At 35.1% G+C, this 13,301-nt stretch overlaps 2 protein-coding genes across 2 annotated transcripts in view; one reads left to right on the forward strand and one right to left on the reverse strand.

Annotated features, from left to right (window-relative positions):
• The window catches only part of ELMOD1 (ELMO domain containing 1), a 249,110-nt gene that overhangs the window by 19,547 nt on the left and 216,262 nt on the right, over positions 1-13,301 (reverse strand). The window contains exons 6-8 of the mRNA XM_053708562.1: positions 12,452-12,581; positions 11,587-11,720; positions 11,341-11,409 (exon numbers count right to left, since the gene is read on the reverse strand). Of these exons, the coding sequence (XP_053564537.1) occupies positions 11,341-11,409; positions 11,587-11,720; positions 12,452-12,581 (333 nt within the window). The remainder of the gene's footprint in view (positions 1-11,340; positions 11,410-11,586; positions 11,721-12,451; positions 12,582-13,301) is intronic.
• ALKBH8 (alkB homolog 8, tRNA methyltransferase) overlaps positions 11,623-13,301 on the forward strand; it is a 532,982-nt gene continuing 531,303 nt past the window's right edge. The window contains exon 1 of the mRNA XM_053708559.1: positions 11,623-11,746. Coding sequence (XP_053564534.1) covers positions 11,735-11,746 — 12 coding nt within the window. The 5' untranslated portion in view covers positions 11,623-11,734. The remainder of the gene's footprint in view (positions 11,747-13,301) is intronic.

Consider the following 13,301-nt stretch of genomic DNA (forward strand, 5'->3'; position numbering starts at 1 on the left):
ATAAGATCTAACTTTAGGTTAATCCATTTTATAGTGATATCAGAGTGTTGACTCAAAAACAATCTTATTGTGATAAATAGAGTGGAACATTATTTAAAGTCTATTTACTGCTTCAACAATACTGACGGAACATAGAATTATATTTTGTGTATAAATGAGTTGGGTTTATTTGTACTTGGTTTTTGATTTTTCTATTAGTTGCTAAGTAAAATATATTTCTGCAGTAGGCGTTATACCATATAGCAATAGTCATTTACTTATGGCAATGTTGTGCAGTTAATTTACATGGTCGACCATTGTTCCTATTTACTACTAAGTTAGACAAGAACCAAGGCTTCTTATTTTATCAATCATCTCACAACAATGCTACAAACTACAAGGAAGATACAAACACATATTTACTGTTTTACATTTTTGGCACTAACGTTAGTGCAAGCGATATAGAAATATTGCGCCTGCGCTAAATTGCAATCATCTTACAAGTAGCCACAAACGCCACCGCTCGCCAGGTTAGCGTGACTGAAGACCTCAAAATTAAAGTTGCACTAAACACAACAACATAAATACAATAAAAATACATGTACACTCATATATACACTATGCATTAAAAATGATGCATATAAATATTAATAAAAAAGTTATGAGGGTTCAAAGGTATATGACACAATGTTTGACAGCAAAGGGCTATAATATATATATATACACATATCTAAATATGTGTATGTCTATGTATATATATATATATATATATATATATATATATATATATGTAGATACATACATATATACACATATACATATATACATATACATATATATATATACACACACACATACTTATATATATATATATATATACACACACACACACACATATATACACACACATACAAAATGGAGCCCTTTCCACTTAAATACCTCAAACCAATAAAAATAATTTTTAATCAATATTACTATTTAATAATGTATTTTAGTGTGTTTATACTGTAATGATTATACATGCTAATGTTCTTCAGATAGAAGAAACTGTTATACATATTTTTAAATATACATTCCTATATATATATATATATATATATAGGATCATGTCTGACAGACCTCGCTGAATGCGGAGAGCAATACGCTCTCCGCATTCAGCATTGCACCAGTAGCTCTTGAGAACTGCTGTTGCAACGCCGCCCCCTGCAGATTCGCGGCCAATCGGCCACTAGCAGAAAACACGGGCGACTAGCAGAAAACACGGGCCCACAAGCTCCATACGGAGCTTGATAAATAGGCCCCTTATGGGTAGATATATCATAGTGCGAGCGGACATGATACGATGTAGCGTATCATGTCCGCTGAACATTGATAAATGCCAACAGCATACACTGTAAGCATTTATCATTGCACCAGCAGTTCTTGGCCGCTAGCAGGGGGTGTCAATCAACCCGATCGTATTCAATCGGGTTGATTTCTGTCCGCGGCCTCAGAGCAGGTGGACAGGTTATGGAACCACTGCTTCATATCTGCTGTTTCCAGCGAGCCTAAAGTCACGTGGAAACAGGGGTAAATCAGCCCCTTAGAGAGGATATAAAAATGAGTTCAGATTTTAAAATGACGGGAAGTAACACCATTTAAAATGGTCATAATTTAATCTAACATTTGAGTTGAAATTCACGTAATTCAAAACTGAATCTTAGTATTTTATTGTGATAAGTTATTGTAATAAGTTCTGTGTCACCATTGGGCTTTCTCATTGTCAAATTGGATTTTTATAAATGACAACTCAAAATGCTAAAATCCTGATCACATCATTTTCACAATAAGATACTAAAATAACAAGTGACAACAACTGTGGCACTGGATTATCGTCATAAATCAGTGTCCCTCTCAGTGCTTTTTGGAAATCTGCACTTGTTCTGATATTTGACTGTGACACTTAACAATTTTTATTGGGCATCTGGTGTCGCTGTGACAATATAAAGGAGCCTTTTAAAAAGCACCAATGACAGAAGAGAGTTCATTGCTTTCAAATTGAACAAATATGTTTTCTGAGAGGAAATTACTTTAGCCTTTAAAAATACAGTGAACGGTTTATTAAAGGGACAAAAGTCAAAATTAAACTTTCATGATTCAGATAGAGCATACAGTTTTAAGAGCCTTTCCAATTTATTTTTATTATTACATTTTGCACATTGTTTTTATATACACATCTCCTACTGAGAATGTGCACAAGTTCACAGGGTATATGTATACTAGTCTGTGATTGGCAGTTGGCTGTCACATGATACAGGGGGCCGGCAAAATGGGGGGAAACATCTTGTGATGTTGTGAGTGTTATTGAATTGTCTTTTCATTAAGCACTTATTAATTATGAAATTCTACTGTATTCAGTGGTCCTTTAAAGCATCCAATGAATAGCAATGAGGTAGAAACCATTTCTACATAATTTGTTTAAGAGGTGTCTCACGCAAACATCACTCTTTGTACAACAAAACAAAAATATGACTTAAAAATATTAAAAAAAAAGATACCTGCAATCTTCCTTACTGACTTCCCTTAAATAATAAAAAGAAGAAAAACAAAACAAAGAATAAAACAAAATAAAACACACAAAAGGAAAAAAATTAAAATAAAACAAATTAAATGGATTGTGGAGAAAATAAATATAGTAATCTTTCAGAATAAATAATAGTTTTTATACACAAAATAATCTATAGAACATCAAACAATACATAAAACATTAAAAGGACACTGAACCCAAATTTTTTTTCTTTCGTGATTCCGATAGAGCATGCAATTTTAAGCAACTTTCTAATTTACTCCTATTATCAATTTTTCTTTGTTCTCTTGCTATCTTTATTTGAAAAAGAAGGCATCTAAGCTATTTTCTAATTCAGACCACTGGACAGCACTTGTTTATTGGTCAGTTAAATTAATCCACCAATCAGCAAGAACAACCCAGGTTGTTCACCAAAAATGGGCCGGCATCTAAACTTACATTCTTGATTTTCAAATAAAGATACCAAAAGAATGAAGAAAATTTGATAATAGAAGTAAATTAGAAAGTTGCTTAAAATTGCTTGCTCTATCTGAATCACGAAAGAAAAAAAATTGTGTTCAGTGTCCCTTTAAGAAAAATATAATAAGCAAGTCCATGCAGTGGGACATGAACTGGTTTAACTGAAAAGTGCCAGTCGACCCCGGTTTACCACAGATGAGAACAACTGATCAATTGAACTATACCAGTGTACAGTATGGTTGGTAACCAGTCTATAATTTATTTTTTTTGCTTTGCAATTTCAAGATTCAGTCATTAAAGTTAATATAGAAATAAGGCCTTAGATAGGCTGGGACATTTACTAAATATGGGGAAATCAATTTTGATATGATCATTTTACTTTAAGAGTAACAATGTTAGTTTTCGGATGATATTATAGTATCTTCACGTGATGTAATAGTAGCATCTTTTTACTGGGCTAAATTCTATAGCAAAAGGACAAGTTTTCAAGGGATTCCCCTTCTTTGGATCAGAAGTTTTGTTGATCAGTTTTAAAGGGCCATTATAATTGAAAAATGTGTGTGCTAGAAATAATGAGTGGTTTGTGGAATAAATGTGACTAATCTAGAAGTCAAAACATTATAGCTACTTGTATATAAAAAAGTAACGTATATATAAAAAGGAAAGAGAAAGAGTGCCTTAAGGCTACTTTGTAGCAATGTGAAAAATGCAACACTGTCTTTTGTAGATCACTGCATGTGCTAACAAACATATAATGTTATAAGAAATTAACGGCTAGATTACGAGTTGTGTGTTAGGCTTAAAAAGCAGCGTTAGCCGGTCCTAACGCTGCTTTTTAACGCCCACTGGTATTACAAGTCTTGCAGGTACAGGTGTACCGCTCACTTTTTTGGCCAGACTTGGCAATACCGCAAATCCACTTACGTAAATTGCGTAAATCCTCTTTTTTCAATGAGACTTGCATAGCGCCGGTATTAAGAGTCTTCCAAAAAGTGAGCGGTAGACACTCTCCTGTCAAGACTGTTACCGCATTTTAAAGTCAGTAGTTAAGAGTTTTACACTACAAAGCCGTATCATAAACCTCTTAACTAAAGTGCGAAAAAGTACACTAACACCCATAATCTACATATTAACCCCTAAACCGAGGCCCTCCCACATCGCAAACACTAAAAGAAAATTTTTAACCCCTAATCTGCCGAACCGGACATCGCTGCCACTATAATATATTAACCCCTAAACCGCCGCACTCCCGCATCGCAAACACTAGTTAAATATTTTTAACCCCTAATCTGCCGTCCCTAACATCACCGCCACCTACCTACATTTATTAACCCCTAATCTGCCGCCCCCAACGTCGCCGCCACTATATTAAAGTTATTAATCCCTAAATCTAAGTCTAACTCTAACCCTAACTTAGGTTAGGTGTTATTACAGGTACTTTTGTATTTATTTTAGCTAGGTAGTTATTAAATAGTTAATAACTATTTAGATACAATGTAACTATTAGTTATATTGTAGCTATCTTAGGGTTTATTTTACAGGTAAGTATTTAGTTATAAATAGGAATAATTTAGCTAATAATAGGAATTTTTAGTTAGATTTCTTTTAATTATATTTAAGTTAGGGGGTGTTAGGGTTAGACTTAGGTTTAGGGGTTAATACATTTAGTATAGTGGCGGCGACGTTGGGGGCGGCAGATTAGGAGTTAATAAATGTAGGTAGGTGGCAGCCATGTTAGGGCCAGCAGATTAGGGGTTAATAATATTTAACTAATATTTGCGAGGCGGGAGTGCGGCGGTTTAGGGGTTAATATGTTTATTATAGTGGCGGCGACGTTGGGGGCAGCAGATTAGGGGTTAATAAGTGTAGGTAGGTGGCGGCGACATTGGGGGCGGCAGATTAGTTGTTATAAATATAATGTAGGTGTCGGCGATGTTGGGGGCAGCAGATTAGGGGTGTATAAGTATAATGTAGGTGGTGGCAGTGTCCGGAGCGGCAGATTAGGGGTTAATAATATAATGTAGGTGTCAGCGATGTCGGGGGCGGCAGATTAGGGGTTAATAAGTGTAAGATTAGGGGTGTTTAGACTCGGGTTTTATGTTAGGGTGTTAGGTGTAGACATACATTTTATTTCCCAATAGGAATCAATGGGGCTGCGTTAAAGGAGTTTTACGCTGCTTTTTTGCAGGTGTTAAGCTTTTTTTTCAGCCGGCTCTCCCCGTTGATTCCTATGGGGAAATCGTGCATGAGCACGTTAAACCAGCTCACCGCTGACTTAAGCCGCGCTGGTATTGGAGTGCGGTAATGAGCAAAATTTTGCTCATCGCTCACTTCTTGTCTTTTAACGACGGGTTTCTGAAAACTCCTAATACCAGCGCTGTAGGTAAGTGAGCAGTGAGATAAAACTGCTCGTTAGTACTGCATAGCCTCTAACGCTAAACTCGTAATCTAGGTGATAATGTTATAAGAAATAATGTTATAGGAAATAGTGGCTAATAAGAGCTGAGATGAGAATAGAAAGTCGAAAAAATAATAAGGCGCGATGTCTAAAAGAGTGTAATGTCTCTTGATCTAATATTGAATAATTATGAATATCAGTCTTGGCAGATATCTGATAAACATACAACTAGTAATACAATAGTTTACTCTTAACCCTTTATTGGATAAAATGCAGAATGAGTATGATATATCTCATATGTCTCATATAAACATATTGATGTGGTAGAACGTATAAGAATGTAATAGCGTACAGTAATATAACAGAGCATATAAAAATGTGATAACATATGAGTGTATTATAACATGTATTAAACATAGTAATTGCTGCAGTAATAAAAACGACTCAGAGTGTAAAAAAAAAAAAAATATGTGTTATAAAAATGCAAATGCAACAATAAAAAATATAAAAATGCAAACGCAACAATAAAAAATATAAAAATGCCAAATGGAGAGAACAAAAAGTTCTGAACAAATCCAAATGCTGAAGGCTGATCTATAGTAGAGAATTAAGGGTAATTTGGATCCGGAGACCTAAAAGGAAACAAGAAATACAACCAGAAGTCTGGTAAATGGAAATGTGCTCACCGTATGTCAGGCTGGTATGTTGAATGGGGGTCTGTCTACGCGTTTCGGCCTGGAGGGGCCTTTATCAAGACTGTTTCCTTTTAAGACTCCGGATCCAAATTACCCTTGATTCTCTACTACAGATCATTCTTCAGCATTTTGATTTGTTCAGAACTTTTCGTTCTCTTTATATTTTTTATTGTTGCATTTGCATTTTTATAATACATTTTTTTCATTTTTTACGCTCTGAGTCATTTTTATTACTGCCACAATTACTATGTTTAATACATGTTATAATACACTCATATGTTATCACATTTTTATATGCTCTGTTATATTACTGTACGCTATTACATTCTAATACGTTCTACTACATCAATATGTTTACAGGGAGTGCAGAATTATTAGGCAAATGAGTATTTTGACCACATCATCCTCTTTATACATGTTGTCTTACTCCAAGCTGTATAGGCTCGAAAGCTTACTACCAATTTAGCATATTAGGTGATGTGCATCTCTGTAATGAGAAGGGGTGTGGTCTAATGACATCAACACCCTATATCAGGTGTGCATAATTATTAGGCAACTTCCTTTCCTTTGGCAAAATGGGTCAAAAGAAGGACTTGACAGGCTCAGAAAAGTCAAAAATAGTGAGATATCTTGCAGAGGGATGCAGCACTCTTAAAATTGCAAAGCTTCTGAAGCGTGATCATCGAACAATCAAGCGTTTCATTTAAAATAGTCAACAGGGTCGCAAGAAGCGTGTGGAAAAACCAAGGCGCAAAATAACTGCCCATGAACTGAGAAAAGTCAAGCGTGCAGCTGCCAAGATGCCACCTGCCACCAGTTTGGCCATATTTCAGAGCTGCAACATCACTGGAGTGCCCAAAAGCACAAGGTGTGCAATACTCAGAGACATGGCCAAGGTAAGAAAGGCTGAAAGACGACCACCACTGAACATGACACACAAGCTGAAACGTCAAGACTGGGCCAAGAAATATCTCAAGACTGATTTTTCTAAGGTTTTATGGACTGATGAAATGAGAGTGAGTCTTGATGGGCCAGATGGATGGGCCCGTGGCTGGATTGGTAAAGGGCAGAGAGCTCCAGTCCGACTCAGACGCCAGCAAGGTGGAGGTGGAGTACTGGTTTGGGCTGGTATCATCAAAGATGAGCTTGTGGGGCCTTTTCGGGTTGAGGATGGAGTCAAGCTCAACTCCCAGTCCTACTGCCAGTTTCTGGAAGACACCTTCTTCAAGCAGTGGTACAGGAAGAAGTATGCATCCTTCAAGAAAAACATGATTTTCATGCAGGACAATGCTCCATCACACGCGTCCAAGTACTCCACAGCGTGGCTGGCAAGAAAGGGTATAAAAGAAGAAAATCTAATGACATGGCCTCCTTGTTCACCTGATCTGAACCCCATTGAGAACCTGTGGTCCATCATCAAATGTGAGATTTACAAGGAGGGAAAACAGTACACCTCTCTGAACAGTGTCTGGGAGGCTGTGGTTGCTGCTGCACGCAATGTTGATGGTGAACAGATCAAAACACTGACAGAATCCATGGATGGCAGGCTTTTGAGTGTCCTTGCAAAGAAAGGTGGCTATATTGGTCACTGATTTGTTTTTGTTTTGTTTTTGAATGTCAGAAATGTATATTTGTGAATGTTGAGATGATATATTGGTTTCACTGGTAAAAATAAATAATTGAAATGGGTATATATTTGTTTTTTGTTAAGTTGCCTAATAATTATGCACAGTAATAGTCACCTGCACACACAGATATCCCCCTAAAATAGCTATAACTAAAAACAAACTAAAAACTACTTCCAAAACTATTCAGCTTTGATATTAATGAGTTTTTTGGGTTCATTGAGAACATGGTTGTTGTTCAATAATAAAATTAATCCTCAAAAATACAACTTGCCTAATAATTCTGCACTCCCTGTATATGAGACATATGAGATATATCATACTCATTCTGCATTTTATCCAATAAAGGGTTAAGAGTAAACTATTGTATAACTAGTTGTATGTTTATCAGATATCTGCCAAGACTGATATTCTCAATTATTCAATATTAGATCAAGAGACATTACACTCTTTTAGACATCGCGCCTTATTATTTTTTCGACTTTCTATTCTTATCTCAGCTCTTATTAGCCACTATTTCCTATAACATTATATTTCTTATAACATTATATTTCTTATAACATTATATTTCCTATAACATTATATTTCCTATAACATTATATTTCCTATAACATTATATTTCCTATAACATTATATTTCTTATAACATTATATTTCTTATAACATTATATTTCTTATAACATTATATTTCTTATAACATTATATTTCTTATAACATTATTTCTTATAACATTATATTTCTTATAACATTATATTTCCTATAACATTATATTTCTTATAACATTATATTTCTTATAACATTATTTCTTATAACATTATATTTCTTATAACATTATATTTCCTATAACATTATATTTCTTATAACATTATTTCTTATAACATTATATTTCTTATAACATTATATGTTTGTTAGCACATGCAGTGATCTACAAAAGACAGTGTTGCATTTTTCACATTGCTACAAAGTAGCCTTAAGGCACTCTTTCTCTTTCCTTTTTATATATACGTTACTTTTTTATATACAAGTAGCTATAATGTTTTGACTTCTAGATTAGTCACATTTATTCCACAAACCACTCATTATTTCTAGCACACTGTGCACGATAGCACACACAGTGGAGCCTTTATGATTTATTTCTCTATTGTTTAATTTTTTAAATTTTTTGATTTTGCACCTTCTGTTGATTTGTGTATAACTTTTTGTTTATAAAGTTTCTCAAGCACGTGCTCTTGCTTATAATTGAATATAACTGATATAATTTGCGCATCATGTAACTGCACATGGTCAGACATATTGCCAGGTACTGTATGCATGTTTTATATAAAGTTACACTTGCATATATAATACATTTATATAGCCACTCTTCTTATGAAGACGGCGCTTCTACTTTGCACTTTGTATATTTATATAATGCAGGTGGAGCAGAATGGTAACACGTGCCTGATTCCTTAGATGTCAGCTGAAGGCTTGGATCATGGTGTGTTTATTAGCGGTGGTGGTAATGTGCCTACTACTGTAATCAAGAGGAATACTAATCCAGGGAGAAAAGGAGATTCCAGATACCCCTTATTTACTTTAACCGCAGTGGCATTGGCTAAGTGCAGTAGGAAATCTTTATAAGGGGTACGGGGTTTAAAACAAGTTTGTTGTGTCCACTATTTTATATTCAGTCTCAAGGAGATTTCCCTGTGGGGATCAATGTGTCATCAAATACATCAAAGACGGGACACGAGAGGCAAAGACACATTATTATGATTCAGGCACAAATTGTAAAACACCCGGTACACCTAGTGCTTCCCCTGATTGATGGTGGTGCAGCCGAGCTCCCCCCTAGTGAGAGCAGACAACCTGCTTAGGGAGATGCTGGAGATAAAGAGCAATTACACAGACAGCTCCAGCATGGGAGCTGGCTGTAAGGACACTAGCTAGGGAGGGAGGTAAAAAGCTTTGCTCTGTAGCCTAGTGTGTATTACGGATGTATTCATATGTAATGAGAGCACTGCACACGTTATCATCATTTTTAGGAGCTTTAGCAGCAAAATTGCTAATACATGTCAATTACAAACGTTATCTTCTTTGAATGCTTTATTTAAATAGCTCATATTTTTTGGGTGTATAATGTCCCTTTAAGGGCCCGATGATCCAAAGGTTTCTGGGCTGGCAAGATTATTTACAAATTTTTACCAGTACTTCTATTTTCCCTGGTAGAGTGATCTCAAGCCACTTTTCACCCTGAAAACAGAGCGTCTCGCTAAGGGGCATACACTATATTTTCGTATTGGGAGGAGAGGCATATATTACAAAAATGCACAATGAAATTCATTATTTAAACATCATAAAAACATAATAATTGAACCAGCCACAAAACAATACACGGAACAATTTGTATTGTTATGGTGCATTAAAAATCGTAACATTTGTATGTAAATCACACAGCAATACATTTTATGAAATATGCACAGCGTAAATTGTAATGTAAGCACACTGGATGTGTAAAAAACACATAAATTTGTGCTTACTAGTACAAAATACAAAGCCTAATTGTTGCTTTTTGTTAAAATGGAATGAACATGGGCGTATATGAAATAGTCTCTCAAATCCCAGCATAATTATCTAAACATTTTCGCACTACAGTCAGATCTTACTGTTTTTTCTTGACAGTTAAAAGGTCACAAACTGTATCAAAATACTCAAAACACTAATTACTCTAAAAGAAAAACCTATGCATATGAAAATAACAGCGGATTTACGGTACAGAGCACTGAAAACAGCATATATTGATTTGTAAAATTCAAGTTTATACATACGCCAGGTTCTCCCTGTATACTTCATCCTCCATTGCAACTTTTACTTAGCAGAGAGCTCTCATTATTTCTATGGTAGACATCGCGCCACTCGCAGGGACAGCCCATTTTCTTTGATAATTGCACAGACTGTCCCTGCGAGGCTCTATTTAACAAACAGCTCAGAGCGAGCCTGAAATGTTATTTAAGTAGAAGTGGATTTAATATCGGTGCTACTTAACCTATCTGCAAAACTTTAGGTGGTGGATTGCAATCATCTCAATCCGATCTGATCAAGATGATTGACAGCCCCCTCTTGTGTGCGATTAGCGGCGGCACTGCACAATCAGCAGCAAAGTGCAGCCCGCTCACTGCGGGGCTGAGCACATAAGGTTCAAGACTGTGAACCTTGTCCGCCCGGCCTTTAATAAATGGAACCCTAAACCTGTTTTTTTCACGTTTATGGTGGCGAACCTTTGATCATTGGGCCCAAAGTCACCAGATATGTTCAGCTAGTAGTACATTGCTGCTCTGAAGCTGATTTATCTATGTGTTTAGCAATATGAAAGCAAGAGAGCAATAATAAAATAATGGCAAAGCTGGGGGAAAAAACTATAATGAGACAAATTTTATTACGAGAAAGTATAGGTTCTAAGCAGGTAATATATTCATAAAAATAGATATTTATTAGATTATTTTAAGGGTCAAACAAGAATAAAATCTATTCAAACCATTTTTTCATTAAAAGCTGAAGTCATTCTCCAAGAGCCACAAATTATTCAAATGATATTATTTTTTTTAAATAAAATTGAAGTGTGGATATTTCAGACATTTACCTGTTCTTTGGCTGAAGTGAATCAGAAAGTATTTGAAGAGCAGATGATGTATCACGTTCTGCAAAGTAACTAAACAGAGATAAAACTATCAGACAAATATTGTAATTGTTCTCATTCATAATAAAACATTTATATCAGTGAGTTTGAGCATTGTAAAAAAGAATACTTGTCTAGATTGATGCTGTTACACTCAGATAATCACAGCTGACAAGTATTTTCTGTTCTGCAATTCCTTTAGTTACTTACACCAAATTGTATAGTCCGAGAAGACCCATTCCTCTAAAATCTGTTTTTGGATCATCACCTTGGAATCCAATTTCGCACCACTGCTTAGAAATGCGAGAGTCCAAAGGAATGTCAGGCTTCAGCAGTTTCCAGAGCTTTAGATAAGAAAATGCATCCATTTGTAAGTGATGTTTATATTCTCATATATAAAAACAACTTAAAGGGGTTAATGCATTTCTGTTAATAAATATTGTTGCTAAAGTTCAACTGAACTGAATGACCCCAGGAACTAATTCTAATACATTAGTCTGAGGACATCTATTTTCTAATATGTTGATACATTATAATTTTATTTTGGGTGTTGGTTAGAATATAGAAGTGTTAATTTTTCTTTTTCTCGCTGCGATCTTAACATATGATTATATGATCAAATTAAATTAAGATATTTTAAAGTCCTATCAAAAATAACTTAAAGGGATACTAAACCCACATTTTTAGTTTCATGATTCAGATAGAGCATGCAATTTTAAGCAACTTTCTAATTTACTCCTATTATCAAATTTTCTTCTTTTTCTTGCTATCTTTATTTAAAAAGCATTTTAGGTTCAGCACCCTGGATAGTGCTTGCTTATTGGTAGCTACATTTAGCCACCAATAAGAAAGCATAACCCAGGTTCTAAACCAAAAATGGGCTGGCCCCTAAGCTTTATATTCCTGCTTTTTAAATAAGGATAGCAAGAGAATGAAGAAAAACTGATATTAGGAGTAAATTAGAAAGTTGCTTAAAATTGCATGCGCTGTCTGAATCATTAAAGAAAAAATTTGGGTTTAGTGTCCCTTTAAACCATATTTATTCATAATTTAACCAAAAGTCCATGTTCCTGACCTTTAAGAGCATTTCTTCATGCTGAGGGTTCTCTGAATCATATCCTTCCCGACGCAGCCTTTCAACCTCGGCAGTCAAGTTTCTATATCCCACAATCTGCAAAAGGCAAGCTTGGAGTGACACTGCCAACCTGAACAGGGAAAAAAAGAAAGGTAAATTAAAGCGAAAATGTTTAAAGGGATATTGTACGCAAACATTTTCTATCAGGCATAAGAGAGAATAGCATTTTAAAAAGTGATTTTTTTTTTTCTTCCTAAAACCACATAGAGGTTTAAAGGGACATCCCAGCCAAAATTGGAATCCACATGGGTGCATTTCAGTTTTAAATTAAAGCATTTTTGCAATATACATGTATTAGCAAGAATGATTCTAATAAAAGCTATAGCTGTTTCAGAAGTGTATTTAAGTGTGCACCAGCATTTTAAACACAGCACTTGCTCAGAGAGCCCCACTGGTGCTCTGAGCAGCTGCAATATGGAAAATGCTGGTGCACTGAGAATATATAGCTATGCTTCACAAGCACATGCAGAGAAAAATGTTAATACTAAAACAGTGATAACTTTTACTAGAAGCCTTTTGCCAATGCATGTAACTGTATATAGCAAATATGTTTCTATTCAAAGAAGTAATTAATCTATGTGCATTTACATTTTAACCGGAATGTCCCTTAACTTTAGATTGAAACTAATACAAGTTATTTCTACTGATGTGCTTTGACTAATAGGTAGCTTCTGCTAATTTCCATTGGCTGATATGTACTTCCTGCTAATTTCCATTGGCTGATATGTACTTCCTGTTAATTTCCATTGGCTGATATGTACTTCCTGCTAATTTCCATTGGCTGATATGT

The sequence above is a fragment of the Bombina bombina genome, chromosome 3, assembly GCF_027579735.1.
Source record: "Bombina bombina isolate aBomBom1 chromosome 3, aBomBom1.pri, whole genome shotgun sequence".
Classification (NCBI taxonomy): Eukaryota; Metazoa; Chordata; class Amphibia; order Anura; family Bombinatoridae; genus Bombina; species Bombina bombina.